The sequence below is a fragment of the Myzus persicae genome, unplaced genomic scaffold (genome assembly GCF_001856785.1).
Source record: "Myzus persicae strain clone G006 unplaced genomic scaffold, MPER_G0061.0, whole genome shotgun sequence".
In the NCBI taxonomy this organism is placed as follows: Eukaryota; Metazoa; Arthropoda; class Insecta; order Hemiptera; family Aphididae; genus Myzus; species Myzus persicae.
Window position 1 is genome coordinate 237,405 of NW_019102160.1, and position 24,421 is coordinate 261,825.

The 24,421-nt window shown below is 29.7% G+C and overlaps 2 protein-coding genes across 2 annotated transcripts; both read left to right on the forward strand.

Moving 5' to 3' along the window:
- Positions 1-312: 312 nt before the first annotated feature.
- Positions 313-12,151, forward strand: LOC111031439 (protein scarlet-like). Its single transcript, XM_022311364.1, has 15 exons — positions 313-448; positions 1,372-1,484; positions 1,626-1,818; positions 3,005-3,053; positions 3,131-3,180; positions 3,267-3,400; positions 3,842-4,233; positions 8,212-8,371; positions 8,437-8,468; positions 9,012-9,117; positions 9,926-10,150; positions 10,218-10,341; positions 10,435-10,540; positions 10,712-10,812; positions 11,530-12,151. Exons 2-15 carry the CDS (start codon positions 1,467-1,469, stop codon positions 11,703-11,705), a joined length of 1,866 nt encoding a protein of 621 aa, XP_022167056.1. The 5' UTR covers positions 313-448; positions 1,372-1,466; the 3' UTR covers positions 11,706-12,151.
- A 2,373-nt stretch (positions 12,152-14,524) lies between these two features.
- On the forward strand, positions 14,525-19,586 carry LOC111031440 (farnesol dehydrogenase-like). The gene is made up of 6 exons (XM_022311365.1): positions 14,525-14,748; positions 17,045-17,219; positions 17,301-17,430; positions 18,362-18,494; positions 19,216-19,359; positions 19,507-19,586. Exons 1-6 carry the CDS (start codon positions 14,617-14,619, stop codon positions 19,564-19,566), a joined length of 774 nt encoding a protein of 257 aa, XP_022167057.1. The 5' UTR covers positions 14,525-14,616; the 3' UTR covers positions 19,567-19,586.
- The last annotated feature ends 4,835 nt before the right edge of the window (positions 19,587-24,421 follow it).

Consider the following 24,421-nt stretch of genomic DNA (forward strand, 5'->3'; position numbering starts at 1 on the left):
AAGACCTGGTGTATAAAAACATTAAAAATGCACTCGGAAATACACGCCTGGTACCATAACAATATAATATTATACATAAATGCCACAAGATGGCTCTGAACTGCTCTGACTTTTATTCTTTAGATATATAAACTATAAAATGTATCGTTTTACACGTAATATCGATTATTGTAAAATGTCGTGTGCACTGCAACCCTGTACGCCTAAATTATTTGGTAATATAAACCTATCGCATAATTTCATTATGTATACATTATAATCGTTATTATATAATATATTAACGTATTATTATTATTAACTGTTGTCAGTGGCGGCAGTAGACCTGGAACGTAAGGTCGTGTGCGGCTTGTGCTCGTAGAATACCATCATCTGCACTGCGTAACATCATAATTCATAACATTTATCGTCTCACCCCGTCGAATTTACAAGCACATGGAAAAAAATACTGGTTGGTTCAACTCAACTAAATTTACAATTACTTTAACCAAAAATGACAGTTATATATGGAATTCCTCGATAATTAGTCGTAGTTACTAGACTTAAATAGGTAAATACTAAATAGTTTAGTTGGTCAAACTATGCAATCTACAAAATGGTTACTGATTACTGGATAGTATATTTTTTAGAAAGTTTTCACAACTACATAGTTAAGTTGGGTCAACTATCCATTTTATCGATAAAATATTATTAAAAATATTGTGCCTATTTAGTATTTAGCCTATTTCATTTATAATTCTGAATTTCTGAGGTACTAGACATGATTTTAATTAAAGCCAATAGGTTATTACTTATTAGTTGTATATAATTTTGAAACATTAAAATACATATTAAATATTTTATTTATGTATAAAATGTTAAGAAAACACAGAATATAACAAATTAATAGGTATTAATATTAACCTTATATACCCGAAAATTGTTGGTATGGTCGTGATAACCAAGAAGTACTTAATTATTTTATGCCAATACACAAACGAATAAGTTGGTACTTATAAATAAAAATAATATTTACTATGATGGTTAATCATCATTTTTCGTTTGCGAGTTGCGGTGACCGGAGACAAACTGCCTAGTGCTGAGAGAATCTAGTGAAATTCTTAAATAATCATATCATTTTACTATTTTAGTTACTTCAACTAACTTTATCAGTAGAAAAATTATATTATTAAACTATTGAATTCTGAATTCTGATTAAGCTTACTATATCATTTAAGTACTTTTCAGTGAATCTAACAAAAATTTGATTAATTAAACTATATCTCTGTCAACTAAATGTATTAAGTTTATATTTTTTTCTTTGCGGTATGTACCAAAACTATCTGTATACGTATTATTATACATTTATACTAAAATAATATTATTGGTGTATAGGCACTTGAACTTGAATACTTTGTAACCAGTGTGTTGTTGGATGACCAGTGTGTTGCGAATGCCATCATATCACGGGAACCGTAAAAGTCAAAATAATGTTCGTAATGGAAAAAGTGAGTGTTCGGGGCAGACAACGGAGATGCGTCTGGTATCGGTTTTCGATAACAATGAATAACATTAACAGTGCAGCTTGTTAATACAATCGTGACTCCACGGTTGTTAAACTACATGAATTAGTTGATTTTTCTTTACAGACAAAATCGTTAAACTTGAGATACAACGAGATGTGTAACGACTGGGATGGCTTACACGAGTGCCTAGATCCCAAGAACTACGAGCACGGCCAATTGGTGCTGTCTTGGAAAAGACTGAACGTGTCGGTAGAAGAAATCACACAGAAGTTTTTTGATTCGTCAAAAATCACTCGTCAACAAATATTGTACAACGGTTAGTACAAAAATACATGACAGGGATTAAAGGGGAGGAAAAATCAAAAAATCAAAATTATTTAACAATGTCCATGTAGCATAGACGTATATAGAACCTATTACTGTACCTTTTGAATACAGATGTTATTTTATTCTAATTGAAAAATAAACATTTTGCATTGTTTAGATAATTAAAATATTATGCACGTATGGAGTAATTGATTTTAATCAACGAAGTATATTGTATATAATATTTTTTTTCCTCGTTGATTAATTTTAAAATGTTTCAGCACATTAGGTGCTATTACAAGTACGATACATTACATTACAATTACGATTTAATATTTACATTTATGTTAGTGATTGCAATGCTATAGTAATTCATAGTTAGGTTTGACATTATTTGTTGGTTTATTCTTCAACTTCCGATGAGAACTCTTCAGTGTCTGATAGGAGAATGTCTTGAGGCAGTCGAGGTCGCAGTCGCCTATTTTAGGTTTTCTTTCCTAGTTGGTAATGGCGGGCTCCGTCCGAGTCTTTCAGATTGCCGTGAAAGTTTTTAAGTTGGGTTTTAATCCAGATATTTATCAGGGATATTCCAGTATCATTGTGTATTTGGTGATTCCTGTGTATATAATATAAATTATAATAATAATTTACATTAGGCTATTATGTTTTCGTCTGACATTTGCCCTCTTACTTCGGACATTTTCCCCAGAAAAAATTAAAACATATAAATAAATATATATATAATGAAAACTGTGTTAGTTACATTATTATTCCCAAATAAATTTGTTTCAAAAAAATGATATTCTATAAATACCTGAATGCTGCAGTAATGTCTGATGTATAAAATTAACAATAAGTAATATTAAAAATAATGTGATTATTTTTTTTTAATTTGTCCTGTAGTAAAAAAAAATCAAATAATTTATTTTACCTGCACCTGTAGTCCATACAACCACCATACATCTTTTATTTAAAAATTATTAGTTACTTTCAGTTTACTTGAGCTTATAGTTATAATTCTACGTAAATTACGTTTTACAGAATCTATAAAGTGAGAAAATATATTTTAAAATTTTAAATATCTGTGGAGATGTCCTGGACATAGTGTCCGGAAGGTAAAAATCTTTTAATAGAAAATGAACCGCCTTTCCGTAACTATAAACTTTACATGTTTGTGTTTACATGTCTTTTTTCAGTTAGTGGAAACGTACAATGTGGAAATCTCCTAGGAATAATGGGCCCAAGGTAAGTGAATAATATATTGTGTTCTTAAATATTGTTTTTTTTTATTCTATCAAATTTTAATTAAATTTGTCATTTAGTGGTTCAGGAAAAACTACTTTGATGGCCACCATAAGTCATCGAACCAAAGGTTTGTCAGGCGCATCATATTTATTTAGCTATATAATAGATTTATTTCCGTTTTACTAACCGACAGTGTTTCCATACATATTTTAGGAAATTTTGATGGAGAATTGTTATTGAACGGTCGCCCAGTGTCCGAAGAAGTGATGATTAAAATATCCGGTTTCGTTCCACAACACGATATCACCTTTGAGCACCTGACGACTATGGAACACCTGTATTTGATGGTATTAATGTATAAAAAAATCATGTTTTATCTCTCTTTTACGTATAGAATACGCTACAATACTACAAGCAACCATTGGCGTCCTTGTCCGTAGTTCAAGTTCAACGGGGAAAAATTATTATCTCAAACTTTTTATTATTTTAATGTCCCTCCCTAAATTGCCAATCTCTCTGTTGGGAATCTCCCTCATAATATAAAATAAATATCAAAAAAGTTTTCATATATAAATTAATTGTATGGATTTTTTTTATAACGAAATCTGGGTTTAAAAATAATCCCTACACCGAGTGATAACAATATGTCACCAGACAAAAAAGGAGCGTCATCTCTATATATTGTGGCGTATTTAATACTCATAAGTGTATTGCTTCCTGGATGTAGATTGTAGGTGTTGCAATAATATAACCCTGTGTACTGCTATATAGAGCTTCGTTGTTTTTAGGCAAATTTAAAAATGGATCGCCGCACGACCAAAACCAAGCTAAAGGCTCGTGTCGACTATATGGTCACTGCATTGAGCATGCGCGAGTTTCTGGACACCACCCTGTCGGTGTTATCCGGCGGTGAACGTAAGAAAGTCGCACTCGCTGTCCAGCTGCTAAACGACCCTCCGATACTGTTTTGCGACGAGGTGACCACGGGCCTGGATAGTTATTCGGCCACGCACATAGTCAACACTCTAAAGCGTATCGCGCGAACCGGTAAAATAGTGATCTGCACAATCCACCAGCCCGCGTCAGGCGTGTTCGACAAGTTCGACGAGGTCGTTTTGTTGTCAAATGGACGACTGGCATATCAGGGACCCGTTTCGATGATCAATCAACTGTTTCAAAAGTATGGTTCTGCGTATAATTGTATTATTATTATAGGTACCTACTACCATTGAGTATATTTATGTTACAGTTAAAACCCGAAATCTGTCAAACCTAGTTTTAACTTGGCAATAGGTACTAGTTTTCACAACCCCCCCTTCCGTCAAAACTTATTTTTCTAGGTAGTTAAGACTAGAATTAACCTCAAGCTTAAATTTTAAGAGAAAAGATTAGTTTTAACGGAAATGTAGGTGTTAAAAATAAAACCTAAAACGTGATCGACCATATGGGCAAACTTTATTGCAACTTGCAAGTATGGTCATTACTAGGGCTTTATATGTAATAAAAAACCAAAAATATGTACATATATATGTAATTAAAATTGCCAAAATATGTAGTATAAAATAAAAAATATGTAGTATAAAATAAAAAATATGTAGTATAAAATAAAAAATATGTGGTATAAAATAAAAAAATGTGATATAAAATAAAAAATATGTTCATAATTGAAATACAATAAATTGATATTTAATCAATTGTAAGGGAAACAATGACAAACCATATATTGTTTTAAATTTTCAAAATTAAATGTACGGCGATTTGGTCTTAACACTGACTTATACCTACTAAAGGAGCGTTCCACATCACAAGATGTTATCGGTCCATACTTCATAGCTGTTATTTCAATAGGTGAAAGATTGAGCTCCATCGTGTCTTCATCCGCAATACCACAAAGAATGTTTCTTATACATTTAATGGTCTTCAGTCCCGAATTTTTGTTTAAAACGACGTTCATTTATTTATAATTTGTATGCTTTCACTCAACAGAATCTTGGTGTTTTCTAATTTTGAAATTGATTCACCCAAAAAACTAAAATTAGACACAATATATGATAGAGCAGATTTTATATTAGGTCTCTCAAAAATTTCTTTTCCCTTGGAAATTGATGCTGCATGTTCAGAATCCAACATAGATACTATATTTTTAATTTCATCATAAAATTTGGAATAATAGTTTACGGCTTGTAACCATGTCCACCACCTTGTTATAATTGGCTCTGGAGGAAGCGGGATGTTTGGATAGTTATTTTTGAATATTTCAATTCTACTTGGAGCTTTTAGAAATATTCGTTTAATTGTTGAAATTAATAAATCAACATCGGGGTATTGACATCTGACAGTTTCAGCTACTCGATGTAAGGCATGAGCCAAACAAGTTAAGTGAATCATTTTCGGATACAAAACTTCTAAAGCATTTGCCGCCTTAATCATATACGGAGCTGCGTCTGTCACAAATAGTAAAACTTGTTCATGCTGTATATTATTGGGCCAAATTAAACTCATTGAATCGTTGAACAATTTTGCTATTGTTTTATGATTACACATTTTTCTAAATTTTCACACGTTAAAAGAATTGGCTCAGAAGGCTCGGAATTCAGTTTACCTACAATAACATTTCCAATATACCTGCCTTCAACGTCAGTAGATTCATCAATAGAAACCCAAATAGGTCCATTTTGAATCAATTCACGAATTTTAAGTAATGTTTCTTCGTAAATAGTTGAAACATAATTTTTTCTAAGAGTACTACGGTCTGGCATAGATTTACCTATGTTTTTTTCTAAAAATTCTTTGAAATGTGGATTATCTAATTTAGCAAGAGGTATATCTGCCTAAATCATTGCACGACATAATTCTATATTAAAACTACATTTACTAGAAGATGATGTAAGAAATTGCTGCTTTGATTGTACTTGTTTTTTTACTAATCGTTCTTTGTTAGATTTATGTTTTGATGTTGATATATGTTGAGTTATCTGAAATTTTTGAGTAGTTGAAACACTTGTATCACACGCATTGCAGTAAAGTACATTATTATCACTCGAAAAAGTTTCGTTAGGAAAATCACGGATAACATTTGAAATTTTAGTTGAAATGGATCGAGCTACTTTAGGCACTATATTTATTAATTTATTATTAAGTCTTTAATTTATAAATTACAATTTATAACTCGAAATGCAAAGATGTTTCACAACCACGCGAACACAAGAACTGATAGTCTGATAGGTAGGTACTGTTGTAAATTCGTAAATATATTTTGTCAAATAATTGTATAACATAAAGTATAGTCTAACATCATTAAGGTATGGTTATCGAACAGAACAGATAAGATAAACTAAAATCAAGTTATTAATATTTATTTTAACCTACTTATTTCCTATATGCATTATACACTTATAATTTGTCGAATACCGTTATCGAAATATAAATGTAAAATATTACTAAACCACTGAAATTGTCAAAAATTACGAAGTATGTATATAAAAACGAAAATTTTACAAAGTATGTAAAAATATGTATTTATGACGAAATATGTAAAAATATGTAAAATAAAATATGTCTTATTTTATTGCAAATCACGTGAAACGAATTTATCATTTGCAATAATTAATTTATCGTGTTTCACTAAAAATATGTATTTACATACAAATCCCAGCCCTAGTCATTACTCTTCTATTTCAATAAATAAAATAGTATATGAAATTTTTTATTAAATAGTAATCAGTAAAAATTGTTAAAGGTTGGAGTTTATTTCTTGCACAGAGGTTTATTACAGCCAAACTATAAGTTTTTGGTAATAATATTTTTAGCAGCAATAAAAGCAACGACGGGGTCGGGACAGAACTCTGTGTTTGCTTGCAACAAAACATGCACAACAAATTGATAGTAGGATGTAAAAGACAGTTCAGAAACCATCGAAACCACGGTCGCCGGCAGCACTAACCTTTGCGGCGATGGCCGTGGTGGCGGCAAGCGCGGTGACGGTGATTTCTGGACTGTAATTTTTATCCTACTATTGATATTAGTGCAAAAAGAAAAAAAGAAAATATTGTGTAACTCTAAATACCATGATAGTTGTACCTACCAAAACAAATAATAAAATTCGATTATTTGTTTCAGAAATGAATAAATTTCTATGACGTATTGCAATGTGTTTACTTATTTCCACTCTTTACCTTTGTTAACGGTATACAAATTACTTCTGAACATCGATTTTCACTAGATTGGTAGTTCTAATTTTCACAATTATATTTCAGACTGACTAAAAAAGGTAAGTGCTAGTTTCAACTTTGAGAGTCCCGATTAATTCTACAGTTTTTACTAGTCAAAATCAGTATTGACGAAAGGTGGTTGTAAAAAAATGGATTTTGAGTTATAACTGCAAGTCTGTAACACATAGTATACCCAATAACACTAAGTTTAAAAGACGTTTCGTCGTCGACTGTACTTGAGTTGATTCCATTATAAGTCCTTTAATAATGGTTTTACAAACATAAAATATATATAATGGGTATAATATGTAATATTAAATTTAGTCTAGTACTATTATACCCAGACTTCTTTACAAATTATTAAATGACAATATATATCTAATGTATAGTATATTACTACCCATTACTTAGGTAGATAATATATTAATACTTAAATGTTAAGTAATTCATATTGCGATAATTTCCAAACTATAATTAGGTGTTTTAATGACTGACATAAGACATAACTACCATATTTTCTAAAGTTCTAAGCCCTTATATTGTCAAAGGCTCTCAACAGTTTGTGTTAGCACTTAGTACAAAAAGTTATACTTAGAAGTAGTTCAGCTACTCGTGTTTAAATGTTGATTTAGATATATTCAAATTTGAAAAAACCATCAGCTTAACAACTGAGACTACAAAGGGAGTTCGAATTTAAGTATAAGAAATATATAACACCACAAGAAACTTCTAAAGAATCTAGTTATAGTTGCAATTGTGTGCAGTATCCAAGATCTTCAGTGTACAATTGATATAATATATTTTCAGAGCAATTTCGTTACTTATATTAAACATAATATTATACTCTACCCAGGTTGTAACACTGTGACGGTCATTCTAGGACACTGTAGGATATCCAAGTATTATGTTTGTTTTTTAACTTAAATGTATTTTAACTCTTTATTTAGATTTAACTACAAATGTCCGGATTTGTACAATAAGGCAGATTTTGTGATTTCTGTTATGAATTCCGATGATGAACAAACAAAAAGAAATGTTGATGAAATGTGCAAGTTATCTTCAACTGACAAACAAACGGATCTTAATTATGATTTATTTAATGACCAAGTAAAATAATTATACTTCATTACGTATAGTAATTTTAAATTAAATTAACTTATTTTCATTTCCAGATACTATTGGATTACACTCAACATTTACAAATGTAAGTTACTAAGTTAAAGTTTGTATATATTACCTGCTTTTATTGCACTCATTTTTTTAATCAATTTGTTTTCAATGAAAAAATAAATATAAGAATATATTCACTTCAATTTAGAAATATACTTCATAGTTCCTACATGGCTGTACAATACACATTGATGTTTTCAAATACAATGGCTTATGAAAAAATCTTTTCAGCCCACTGTATTACAAATAGTAAAATAAATTACTTTAATGGCAATAATATCATAAAATATAATAATTAATATAATGATATAAGCTGACAGATCGTCTTCACTCAAAATTGTTTTTCGTAAACAATGGTTGTTTTATATCAATGAATTCAAATTTACCACATCCATTACGGTGACCCTGCACTTGACAACTAATGTACTGCTGAACGGTACCCCTTTACCGTGGTACACTCAACACTTACTAATATTACCGTACAGAAGAGCGACTTCTCCGGTTTTTTTTTTGTTTCGTTCTCCTACTTTGAACTAAATTTTTTCACTTAATTGATTACTAATATTTTTTTATTTAGACAAAAACCATTATGGATTACACAGTTAATATTGATTTTAAAAAGATCTATCATATGTCTTCTAAGAAATTACAAAGTAAAGCTACTGGAATTGGGAACTATAACGGTAATTACTATATTTTTGATAATTCACAATCAAATTAAAATCAAAATACAATTGTACTATATATTATAACTTTAAATGAGTTAGCTGGTGTTTGTAATAATAAGGCTAGGAAACGGATTTAAATGATCTAAAAATAAGAAAATACGATTTAAATATTTAATCCATTCATAACAGATATTTTTTTTTTAAATGATCTAAAAATGTGCACTTGAAAATATTTTTAACATTGATAAAATTTGTTTGTTATTATATAAATTCTTATCCTTTTTAATTATTTGTCTTCCCCTATGTTCTTTTAACTCTGAAAATTGTATCAGTAAAATCATAATAAATTAATGAATAATAAAAATAGAAGTATGACGAAGCAAAATAAATAATATTTTATTTTATTCTTTTAAAATTAATTTTAACGACACTTTATTATATTGTATTAATTTTTATACAAAAATGTCAACAAATGCTCTGAAAAGTAAAAAGGTCTTAAAAAATTTGAAAAAATGCAAAATAAAAGTTACATTTTTAATTTCTTGATTTCTTGATGTATCGTGTATGATAAGAATGTTGTGCTTAGAAAGCAATGTTCTCGGACGTTCAGAAAAAAATACAATTTAAATTCAAATCCGTTCCCTAACTTATAACTATGAATCATAAGTACCTATCCAGCTAAATAATATGAAAATCAATTGAATATTTTCATTATTTATATTATCCATGTTGGCTTATACATTCAATTAAATTTTGTCTGAATATTACGTGATAAACAAATCGATACACGTCTTAACATACCTAATATTTATGTCATACTTAGTTTCTTGGTGTCATATTGTCAACTCCATACATGGACCTGAAGTTTGATACCAAAGCCGTACAAAATTGGCAAGGGTTTTGGTTCAGTCTAATTACGAATTCTATTTTCCAATACTGTTATACGTCTATTATAACCTATCAAGCTGAATTTCCAGTGGTTCACCGAGAAGTTAGTAACAATATTTATGCATTGAGTGTGTATTATATTTCTCAAATCGTCATTATGGTATGTGTTAGAAAAAAAATGTTTCATAGCTTTAACACCTATTATAATGAAATTTAATTGTTTACAGTTCATTTGGACAGTTTTAGAAACGATGGTGTACACATATTTGGTGTTTTGGGTAGTAGGCATTAACTGGGAGTTATTGGTTGTGACAACGTTCGTAATAAATATGTTAATATGCAGATCATATGGTAATTTTACACTTATTAAGAAATTAGAATACCTAAATATATTATAATACAAAAAACCGAATTGTAAAATAATTCCAATTATTATGACTATAGGTAGTGTTCTATCAGCTTTTTTCGAAAAGTTCGAAAACATTGTTATATTTTCATTGGTGTACGATTATCTTGCAGTATCACTTTGTGGCGCTTATATTTCACTTGGGTAAGTTTGTAAGCCACAAATACATATTGGTAATAATAACTTATACATATTGTGTATAGATTATTTAATACTATATAATATATATTATGTATGCTTTTACTTAATCATTAATCATGGGTACGGGTTTTTTATAAGCTGAAATCTTTATACATAATATTGTTTTTGTTTTAGAACATTACCATTTATATTGTATTATTTGAAATATTTTTCAATATTTTTTCTTGGCTGTGAAACATTATCTATACTGCAATGGCAAGACATCAAATCCTTACGTATGTTAGACAATAATATTCACATTAAATTGGTACCTATAATTACGGGGGCGTCATTTGTTGGTTGCAAGGAATAATGATGCAAGTATTTACATCCCAATAGCATATACAAGTATACAACCTACCTCATGCTCTTGATATATTTTCTGCATATTTGTTATTGATATTGATTTACACAAGCTATGTCGCTATTCTAACACAAATAATATGATTTTGACAATTCTAGATCATCTTTTGAATTTCAATTATCCTTAGCTATATAATGTTACATATTATGTTTATTGAACATTTTAAGTATAGGTTACATTAACAAACTTAAACTGTCTTCTGAATTTCGTAGAATATTTTGAATTTAAAAAAAATATTAGTTATCTTTTTTCATCATGTATGCACTTAAACTTAGGTACTTATTTTTATTTGTAATAAAGAAAAAACCATAAACTATTATAATTGCGTAGGTAATGTTAATTGCTAAATAATATTTTTTAAATCTGAGGTTAGGTACCTATATTTTGCGATTGACCTTATAATAATAGTTCCACACTATAAATATTAGCAATTAGCCTATTATTGTCTGTTAGTAATATTTTTTGTATTCCACACAAAACTCTCAAATGACGCCCTTGTAGCTGTAGTATCAATCAGATTGTGCGTTAGTACATTTTAGGTATTTTAATTATTGATTATTCAATAATAGAAATGACGTGTTTATTTTAGCATGCCCAGATGTCGACCACTGCTTGCACGACGGTAAGGAAGTCTTGTTGAGTTACGGCTACGACATTAATCGATTCAACATGGATATCATCATTTTAGGAGCCTTTTACGTTGTGTCCTATATGCTTGGATATTACGGATTACTTAGGAGAACAAAAAAACAACCAGCTTATTGAACGAAGACTGATATAGATAATTTCGTTTTTACTGTTATAAGTATAGGTAAATAAGTATACTCAATAGATGCAATCATTCCTAACCCATGATTTAATGTATTGAGTATACCATGAGCCCTATGGTAAATCAACATCATCATAAATACAATCGTGTATAATAATATTAATATAATATCTGATAATATTATGTAAACTGAGATGTGCACAAAATATAAATGTGTACGTTATTGTATTGGCGAGATTTTATTATTTACCTTATTAAAGTCGTTGAACGTTGCTCGTGTTTATTATTAACTAATAAGTAATAAGTAATAATAATTATTATTTATTTTGTATTATAACTTATCTAGTGTTAATTATTAAAATTAAAATTGCTTATATGTCTGTACGTTTAATGTTCAGTTGATTACTTAACTGATTTATTGTAGTTTGTTGGTACATCTGAATATAATATACACAATTATTCACTAATATTATATTGTGTACAATAGCCAATAAAGGTACATAATTTATACACTTACGACCTACCTATATCCTATAATCATTTAGGTACTCAAATACCTACCTAAAGTTTACATTTCCAATGGTGAATAACTGTTCAAAGTTCTTATTTTGCCTATTATAGTAGTTTATAATTATTGTGTTTTACTATAGATCTCAGTATCTCACTAAAAAGTAAAAACACTTATTAATAAAATAAAATATTGATCTCCAGTCTCCACAGAATTAATATGGATTACATATGCTTCTAGTATTAATTAAATATACTTACATATACAACGAATGCTACTAGATACTCATAATACATAAATGCATGTGACAAAACTATTGGAAAAAAAACTAGATAACAACCTAAAAACAGTATCATAAGAATATGATTTTTAACGTTATATTCCTTTATAGTATATTATAGTTATATGTATATTATATTTAGATTCATAATCATTCAATTTACGTTTCAAGCAATATTATCTAATGTAGGTATGTTGTATAATGTATACGTAATCTTCAGTTATGACCTTTGAATGAACCTACACTACGGTCTATAGATTACACACTTTATATAGTATACATTACATTTATCAATAAGTACTTAGTAAATATAGGCTGGGAAAAAAATAATATATAATAATAATATAAAGTAAAAACCAAATTATAGGTAGGTGCCTACCTAAGAGCATAGACGGCTATTGTCTTAACAATAAACAGTAATTTACTATTAAACTAACAACTAATTGTCTCAATAAGTATTGAAATTTATGAAAATATTTTCATTTACATAATTTAAAGTCATTACTCATTAAAAAACAAAATTTTTAAGATCAATTCATATTATTTACTATTTAGTAGGTACTTTCATATACCTATATTTTATAATTATTAATTATCATTCTAATATTATTTCATTATTTCATTATATATTATGATTAATTATTATATTAATACGTCAATAACGATAGTATCGTGGAACGGTGCAAGAATATAAGTTCGTAGTATAATTTATCTAAATATTTTGAACATAGCCACTTAGGTAGGTATCTCACATATTTAACTAATATCGTTATTTTTCTTCTAATATCCAATTTCGGAATTAAAATTTGTATAAAAAATGATGTAATAAGTAAAACTCATGCGGGTGTTATATTGATAAGTCCAGGGAATCATACTCAATAATTTTTTGTTTTGGATGCAACTAGATCCAATTTGCTACAAAACTATACTCAAAATTGATGATTGGAGCATTTCAGCATTTGTATTGCTTTAAAAGTTTACGACAAAAACAAAAAATGAATTAATATAAAAAACACACCACTTGAATTCATCCTTCATTACTATTACTATTCAGCTTAGAATCTAAAATGTACTTGTATATTTAAAATGTGTTGTGCAATTAAGCACCTACCAACATTTAATAGGCAACCCGCAAGGTATCCACGAGTAAAATTTATAATTGATAGAAAAATTCAAAAATCACGAACTAAGTTAGTATGGACTGGAATCTGTGGATTAAAACGTTGTTTGTTTTTAGATAGGTACCATTTTAAATGAATAAACCCAAGAGTTATGAACTTAAATAAATAATATTTGATATGATCATACATTTTTGTTCAAAATAATATAATGTACATCCAAATTATGGAAGTGCAAAATATATATATTTTAACTAAAACTAAACGTTTGGCCCCTGACATCAAAAAGGAGAACAACTCCTGGGCCATCACATTTTAACGTATTTTATATTTTATATACCCATAACATATATTGGATCAGTAATAATAATTGCCTGGCCTTTGTATGAATACTTTTTGTGAGTTTAAATATTATTATGTAAGAAAGAAAAATAAATTCTGTTTATAGCTATAGACAATACGTTACATATACTATATTAGTAAAATAGCTGCAGAAAAATTTTACTTACATCATTCAGTCATTATTATTTGTTGAACTGTTAAAAAGCTTATAATTTTATTAACAATAAGTATAAGAGTATATTATTGACATACCTAAGCAATCGGTGTATTAATGAGTTTTATTATTTTAACTCACAAAAAAAACATTATGTATGTACCTTTTGTACTTACGCACTCAATGTCGTAGAACTACAAATAATTGTTTAGTATAATATAGGTATAAATACCTATGTATGTATAAAATATAGTTTCTAATATTATTATTAAATGACCAATAACATAAAATGTGTACAATGTACATCAACTTAAATTTTTTATGTAGAGGGACCTAACTAGATAAAAATATGCAAGGTATTTTTTTTTCGTTTATATCTTGCGTAACAACAACGTAGATTGCTCTCGTACGTGATCTAACTATATTACAGTTTGACATCATAGACACAGTTTAAGTGTGAAGTTTAGAATGAACGCAGGAGTGTTGTCACGTCATATTCTGTGAAATGGATCACTTAAAAGGTCGTGTGGCCGTGGTCACAGGAGCTAGCGCCGGGATCGGGGCAGCAACAGCTATGAAGCTAGTCAAGGCTGGCCTTACGGTGGTGGGAATAGCTAGAAGGCTACAAAGACTTCAGGTACTTACATTTTAATATATTTTCTTCATCGACAACCCAATAGAAAAATCCCTACATGTTTGATTGCATACACATCTCGAGCATGCATGTTTGTACAATATTATACACATTTTGATCGTTATTCCGTTCGTTTTTTACAAATATAGGTAACTATATAGTTGTCTTTCGTCCGCCCCATTTGGAGTGATATTTTTGGTCGTTGCCGCCTTATTACCAAAATAAATAAAAGATGTGATTTTGATAATACTTTAGAATCTTTAGATTGAAAAAAATTTAAGTATGGGGCCATTGTCTGGGATCCTCATATTGCCGATAATGCAAGACAACTTGAGAATGTTCAACACAGGTTCCTACGCTCTGCTATAGCTTATACTTAAAATTCCTCATAACGTGCTCCTCATAATTATACGCCGATTGCTTCTCACCTTGGTTTAAACTACGAACGTAGTCGTCTATTAAACAATAATATCGATTCACCTGTTCTTCCCTCTCTAATCTGCATCCAAGTTCCTTCTCAACCCACTGCCCTTTTCTTTCCATTTATCAACTGTCTTTTATGTAATTCAAACTTCGAATGAAATATTCATCAAATGTGCGTATTAGAATTGTCTATACATGATAACATTTTCAAAATATTTTGACTTTTTATATACATGTATGACATACGTATATTAGGGTGGCACTCAATTTTTTTTTTTAGTTTTCTTATGTTTTTAATTTGATCTATTTATAATAAAATTGATACTGTGAAAGTATGAAAAAAATTAATAAACTTAACGAAGTCGCTCAAAGCACTTAAAAATACCAAGTATAAGATAAAAATATACCTAAAATAATTTTATTTTTGAAATGCTAAATTTAATTATAAATATTAGTTTATATGGTTTACAATCAATTATTTAAAACATAATATATTTGCTATAATTTAATCAATGCAATTCAGTGTAAATAACAAATTTACTTTTTATATCTATTAGACAGTCATTTAACTTTTAATGATAATTTGAACACTATTACTAAACGCGTCCACAGCAGCAGAACATCATCCTAAAAAACTTTTTAGTACGACTTATAAAAAGGTTCGGCGTCTATGTTTTGTTACCATAAGGTCCTCTACTTCAGAGAATCTGTATCTTGTAGCGAGTCCAGACAATAGAGCGGCGGCACCTCCAAATCGAGTTGGATCTGCTGAGTTTTTGACTCTACGATGAAAAAATTCGAATCGGACGCGACTTTTTTATCCGTTTCCGACGTCATAAGGTTAGGCATCGAAGAATACAAGCTTGAGAGTTTACTCGTGGCCACGGCTTCATAATACCACTCACGCCTCGTGCAGGCCTCATTCAAATACATTGGGTTCAACGAAGTCGAAGACATGAGTATAATACAAGCGTGTAGTTATAATATTATATTATAATTGGTTTGTTGTATGGAAAATGTCTGTAACAATCTTTCAATAATTTAACAACTGGGAGATGAAAGACAAGTAATGTTTTAATAGTAGCTGACCATTTTCATGGAGACCATTTTAATATTATATTTGTATAATGTATATGGTTTGCATATTACGCCTGGAATATAATATAATTCAAATTTCACAAGTAAATAAAATAATTCCAAATAATTAAGCTCGTTAATGTACAATATGATTTACCAAGAATGCTTACTACCCCTAAACATGTTTTTTTTTTGACAATTGACATTTATATTTATAGTATTGCCCAGTTTTGGAAGGTAGGTAGACATTTTTTTTATCGATGTTAATTTATAAAAAAAAAGAATAACAATCAAAAGTGTTAAATGTCTTTAAATAGATCAACATGAGTTAAAACATTTTGAAAATTGTATGGAGTATAGAAAATGCTAATATACATATTTAGTGAATGTTTTATGTATCCACAGTCATTTATTTTCAAGTTACACCAAAATCTAAATCGATTTTGAGTAAAAGTTCCCGTTATTATATCTTAATTGTTTGTTTGTTTTTCCCGGCGCTATTGAAAACTTCTGGGAATTTTAAATTTTTAGCTCCCAAACGCGCCAACTGGATTCACTTTTCTACCGGAAAAGATACTGAAGTTGAAAATCAAAGCTTTTTTTCGACTACTCATATAGTGTACCTTGTATAAAGACATTTGACATTTTCGATTTTTTTTTCAATAAATGTTGATACATTTTAGCATCCTCTTATATAGTATACACCTATAAACCTCTTACAATACTATTAGGTATAGTATTGTGTTTGATTATTTCTTACATGTGTATTGAATTATAATCATGCTTTAAAATTGTTTAGGATTTGAAAAAAACGGTGGAAGAACAAAATTTCAGTGGTCGGTTTTTTACAGTGGCATGTGATTTGACGAACGAATCAGAAATATTGAACGCTTTTAAATGGATTGACGAAAATATTGGTGCTATACATTTTATGATCAACAACGCCGGAATAATAAGGATATCTAAAATGTTAGGTAAGATAATCATTACGACCTAACAAGGGAAAAATATGTATTGTATTTAATACATTTCCCATATACAATTGTATTTTACAGACGGTTTGACAGAACATTGGCAAGAATTAATTGACTGTAATGTAATAGCACCTACAATTTGTTCGAGGGAAGCTTATAAACTGATGAAAAAGTATAACGTTAGTCATGGGCATATTATACAAATCAACAGGTGGATAACATAAGACAACTATTATCGTAGAATGCTATGTAGCTATCAGTATTCAGTGCTATTGTGAACATTATAAATTTACATGTTACAACAATTTTAAAAATTGTTTATTGAGTTCATTAATATATATTACTTACGGGAGTACGATAGAGTCCCGATTTAAATTAATATAATTTTACATGTGGGCTGTGAAGGGTAAAACATTGATTTGACTTCTAAATAATTGTCTGCTACCTAATACATATTTTGTGAACACATTTGAGATTTGAATAATTAATACATTTATATTATTAAGCTATGCGATTGCTTTTATCGTGGGCCTGGCCTGATGACTGAAAAAATATTTTTCGTGACAAAAAAGTGTGACCGTAAGTCATAAGATCTTATTTTTTTTCTTTTCGGTCGCCGCGCTAAAAAGTGTAACTTGAATTAATATCATACAAAACTACAGTAGTACATGATACATAACTACAAAATTGCTATGCAATAGCTAGCTTTACCACGGCTGTCCCCGAGTGCCTCAGACTTTTTTACAATAATATTACTCTTGGTTATTATTTGTACACATAATGTAACGTATAGTATAATAATATTACATCAATATATTTGCATAAGTATTTTTTGTTTTATTACATATTATTATAATTACTAATATTTACAGACGTAGACCGTAGACGTTCCTAGTTTCGATGATTTTCATGCTCAAGTTTATCTAAAATATATTCTATATTTAATTTTATCTTCGAAATCTGTACTGTACATAAGTTTGGCATTAATATTTGATTGCAGTATTATAGACAGTTTAGGAATTTTCAAGAAATCCAAACGAAATTCAAACTATTAGCACTTGCCATTTATTGACCTATATTCCGTAAATACATATAAGTTCTGTTGTTCATCTCTATTAATTTTATATTTCAATCGGTTTCAGTATAACGGGCCATTCGTTTTCAATTAATCCGGGCAACAAGATGTACAATGCGTCCAAACAGGCTCTTAGAGTGCTGACCGAAGGCCTCCGTCACGAATTGGCCGTGGCCGGTGATGGCCACATCAAAGCTTCTGTGAGTTTATTCACCCGTATACAGCGTGGTGTATAGGTACTTGTAGATGTTAAATTTGGGTGTCCTTGTAACTGACCAAAAAAAAACCATAAAAAAATGTCAGCGGATTTATCTCCCCCTTCGTCGGTGCGCCACTGCCCGTTTGTAATGCTATATAGCACTGTTATAGCATGCTTCAACGCTTGTATATTGTTTACACGAATTTATAATATGCAGTGGTGCACTAGTGCTATACAGTGTAACAATATTATAATTGTCTAATAATTACGAGGTGTAACCGTGGAGTACTGGATCTATATAATTTATGTAACTGACTAGAAAAAAATTGAAATTTGATCAAAAATTAAACGGATCTACGGCAGAGCTATAAATTGTAAACCCAGGAAATACTTTTACACACAAAACCATGGTTTTGTAACTATAGAGTTACTGGCATAGTATTTCAAATGTCGATATTTATATATCTATAAAATACATAATACATATTACATTGGTTTACTTCCGGAAATATGCATAATTTACCAATATCTATACCAAAACTTGACACATCTATTTTCAAAACGTGAACTTTAGTTAAACTCATATATTGCTGTAGCCGCTATAATAATGTTGGTATACTGCAGCATATAAAACGTCGGGATTTTTCCGATGTGCAATTTTTTTTTGGTACCCTGCAGTAAATAAAATTATTTCATTAATAATATTTTATGGTTCGTCGCAGAGCATCAGTCCCGGTTTTGTTGACACAGAAATATTCGATGCGGCCAAATTATCGCACAATAAAATGAAGCCGTCAGATATCCTGAGCGCAGAAGAAATGGCTGACATGATATGTTTTGTCATGTCAACCGGACCAAATATACTGGTAAATAAAATTTAAAATTATCCATTCGTTATATCGCCTGCATTCAACCGTTTTCTATGGATGTTGTTACTATATGTTAGAATGTTACATCAAATTAATGTAACCATTATTTATTAAATTCGCATAAAATAAATATCTATTTTACAGATCGCTGAAATGATTGTTCTAAGCCAAGGCCGTTGCATCCAATCGTACCCACGTGAATAACAAAAAAAAAAATGTAGAAATAAATATATACATGGCTAAATAGCCATCAAACTGAAAAGTGATGTTTCTCTATATATAATATGTTTGAATAGGTATAAAGTATGATCACTTCATAATAATGTGTATACATGAATATCCCTGTACCAATCGAGTTTTCACTTTATCAAAAAGTTCTAGACATTTTCATGTTTAAAAGTATTTTATGGCTACTAAAGGTATTTATAGTGTTTGTATAATATGTATAATATGGCAATTAAACACAGAATCGAACTTTCTATACAGAATTAATGCTATAACAAGCCTATAAATGAAATCATCAATTTAACGTTTAATGTAATTGACTAATGACTTATTATTATTTTAATGCTTACAAAAATTACCATAATACCTACTACACACATCGAATCACCAAGTATGCTCTCCGAAATTTATTAGTTTAATAATGCATTTTCCTCAAATTTGTTGTACTACTTAAGGAGTTTTTAAATGAAAACCTACATCTCTTCTATTTACTGTAAATTATTTAGTGGATAATATTTTTAAAACTTTAGATGAACCTAATTCAAAGTTTGAACTTTTGACATATTTGAACAATTGAAATGGTAGTTTTTTAGTTATTGAAATGTTCATATACTAAGAATAAAAGTTCTTAAAATGGTTTTACAAAAATATAAAATACATTTAATATTGGATCTAGTGTTCATACATACTTGGACCATTTTTAAAATTATACAAAATAAGTATACAAGGTATATTAATATCTATAGGAACTATAGGACTCATTTATAGGAAACATGATATTATTATTATACTAATATTTAGTTGTTAATACAAAATGTAAGGTAATTATACATATTATTATATATTTATAAATAAAGTTTGCAATAATTTCAAAAAATTGATTTTATGCTTAACTATTAATTATATTTTTAATCATTAAATAGGTAGGAAACAGCCACATTTCCACATTACAAAATCATTAGTCTGTGCAGTTTGTTACTCCGCTGTGCAGTATATACATGTCGAGTGGGTCACTTCACAAGTAGGTCTTAGCTAAACTTACAGAAACAATAAGTCAAATTTCAAAAATGTCAGCATTTTCTACTGTAGGGAAAAATCTGAACCTAGAAAAATATCTTGATTCAAATCCATAGGTAAGTATAAATGTCACCTTTAATGCTTGTACAACTATACAAAATACATAAATAATAGCATTGAGTAATGAGTATAATAATAAATTAATAATATTATGTTAATTCATTGAACGATATTATATACTTATTCAATGATCGTAGAGGCCTTTTTAGAGGTTCTGGTAAACAATCTATACCTACTGAACTAAATGCCGTCAAATTACGACTAAAGATCAGTTGGTGTACTGAATACTAAATACAAATGTACTATAACTACTAGATTAATGTCTAAACTCAATAGTCAGTCTATGATTTCGACTCACTTTTCGACGCCAATCACTGACTAAGATATAATATGACCTAACCACGATATGTGACGCCAAGTGAATAACACTTCATTTTTTATCTCACGGTCTGAGATTATTAAGTTATGGTGAAAATATCGTGATACGACTTATGACTCCGAACTCCGGAAACGTTTTGGACTATAACGGCAACGCCATCTACCGCTTTGAAAAAGTCACTCATTTCTAACCGCTAGTTAGCGCGACCGCTTACGATTTTTTCGTTTTTTTTTCATGGGGATTCGATATTTGGATACCCTGATTTTCTTTCTTTGCCTAACACACACGTGACATAGGATTTTAAACGTGTTCTTTACCAAACGCAGAGATTGATTTAGGTTAGCTGAAATTCCGGAGAAAACAGATTTGAATTTGTCGCCAAATCTTCTTGAAATCGACTTTTCCACATTTTTGATTTCAACTTCTCCAAAAATGTTTCAACATGACAATTTTGTAGTTTCTCTTTTTTGAAATATGGGAAATTCGATCTCAAGTATCGTTGACCTTAGACCTATAAACTATTAAGCTATAGTTTATAGGTCCATTGGTGTAGACGACAAATTCAAATCTGCTTTTAGAATTCTTATCGCTTCATTAAATCAATCGGTAAATTTGGCAAAGACCACGTCTAAAATCCTATGCCACGTATGTGTTAGGCAAAGACAGACAATTTTTATTTTTATCATCATTTTAACCCTCATCGTATCGTTTGCATTATTTTGTAATTATTATTATTTTTTATTTATTTAACATGACGGACGGAAAGCCCAAATTAAAATACAACACAACATTTGTCACTTGGTATTTACATTTTGCAAAAATATAGATATTAATTTTTCAATATTTTAATACACAAGATGAACAAAGCGGGTTTCAGATGCTCTGCTGTACATTAGGTGTCTATAATGTGATATAAAATCACTGTATACAAAAAACGAGTCTGAGCGAAGTCGGTACTAAGTATATTTAATGATATTATTGTGATTAAAGTATTTTATTTTACTTTAGGCATTCGCTAGTACTATATAGTAGGACAGTAGGTTACGTTTGAAAATATCATTGTGAGTATAAAATATAATAATATACTCGAAAAGTTTCATATGCCGGCCCCTAAGGCCATAAACAATAATTTTTAATTACAACAAAATAACTAAACCGTTATTCTTGGTTTTAACTTTTAATATGTAATTCTATTCAAATTTTAACTTAAAATGTCTATAAATAACTCAAAATAAGTCAAGAAACATGTATATGTACCAATGTACCATGTAAAGAAAATGATAAAATAAACATTCAGCGAAAATCTTATAGATGTAGGGTTATTTTTTTCAAAGTTACACCTAAAAACAAAATCGAATTTTTCGAAACAGATTTTGCACAAAAAACTAGGTTTTCCTTAATTGTTTGTTTGATTTCCTTGACGCTTTCATAAACAACTAGAGATTTTTTAGTTTTTACCTCCGAAATGAATGCCAACTAGATTAAATTTCCTTCAAGAAAGATGCTGGAGTGGAAAATGTAATCGTTTTTACTGCCCCGAAACGTAATGACAGACACAGTGAAATAAACAAAAAAAAAACACATTGTACAATCAACAAAATCCATCGCTCCGCTCGGAATCTTAAAGAAAATAGTATATTATCTTGTGGCAACTGAGCTACTTCGATGGCGGGCGACGTGTGCGGCACGAGAGCCCAGGCACCAGGCGAGCACCACCATTGACTGAATTGCCTTCCTGCTCAAGCTACACATCATACGATTTTTTGTCACGTCTCTGCGTTCATCGACCATGGTAAAGGTAATGCAGGGATCTATGCAGTAATCAGACTATTTTCCGAAAGTTTAATTTCGTGTAAATGTTTACGCGTCGTGCAAGGAGGTAATAATATGAATATAGGATGTAACCAAAAATGTACGTTTTGTAGGCACCGTGCCACCGTGGTATAGATTTCAGTGTCTGGTTGTGAAAGAGATACGCCTGGCACTTTTTGGGATTTCCATTTTACCCCACCCGGCACTATGAGGATTCCCACTTTACCACCCCGCTGGACGGAAAAGGTTGCTTTCCAACGCTTCAATCGTCATCGAAAACTAAACTTTCGGTGCAGGCGTAACAAACACAAATTTGTTATTTGGTTAAAGTTACATAATCAAAAAACATAATATTCGGTTCCATATTTTCGATGAATTTCTTACAGGCTTTTTCTTAGGATTACAATCTCAACGATTAGAGAAGAATGTTTTGATTTTTATATGGGTGTTTTTTTTTTTTTTGATCATGTTTTGGTACAGAAAATTTTCTCTAACCATCAACATTTCAATCACCGGCTATGGAGAGTGGTTTCTGGAAGCATTTTGAATTGTAAATTGTAATATTATATAATAATTAATAAATATATTCAACAAATCTAATTAACCCTCCCCCCCCACATACTTAAATAATAGGGTTAGCTGAAATCTACATTTAAGTCTTAAATCATTAATCAAACATAAATAATCAATGATCATACAGACATGCCTACTATCATACTATCATTTTCCATTAACATTTCAAAATATACTTCCTATATGGCTATATTATAATTGTTAACTATTGTTTTCCATCATTAAGTATTAACCTATTCACTGCAGTTCAACCCATTTTACGGTAGGTACAACTTTTTTAAATGTGAAGTAGATGGGAATTTAGTTTTTTTTAGTACATAGTTATTATATCACAAAGTCAAGTTGTATTTTCTTACTCACAAATTCGCAAGCTATTCATTTAAGCCTTACTCCGCAGCCGCCGGTTTATTTAGGTCTTTGGTAGTTATATTATTGGTATCAACAGCTGGCAGCCCGACATGATTGGAAAGTGCTTGCGGGACTTAGCCCCCCAAAATTAAACAATTTTAATTTGTTTCATATTAATTAACTCGTTCAGACGACCGTTCATTAGTGTACAAAGATTTTAAACCCTACATCACCCTTAAGATTCAACGCAACAAAATCCTCTTATATGTAGGTACTCGAATTGTCTTTGCAAATGGCCACAGCCAATGGAACTAATTTTTAGAATTTTTTTAAGTACTTGTTATAGGATTGATTTCATACAAAGAACTTCTAAACAATTTACTCTTGGTCAGATCTGTCGATCTGCGGCATTATTCTAAAGACAACCCATGGTTAGAGTATTTGAACATTTATTAATTGGCTTACCTAGATTGGGAGTAAGCCACAAAATAATTTTAAGACACAGATTTCATACTACTATAATTGGCACTACGTTTAATTAATATTATATAATTAATACAACTTACAATAATTAGACAGACAATATTGAACACCCCACAAAATTATTGTTCAATTAATTAATTGAATACGTCACGTCGTCACATT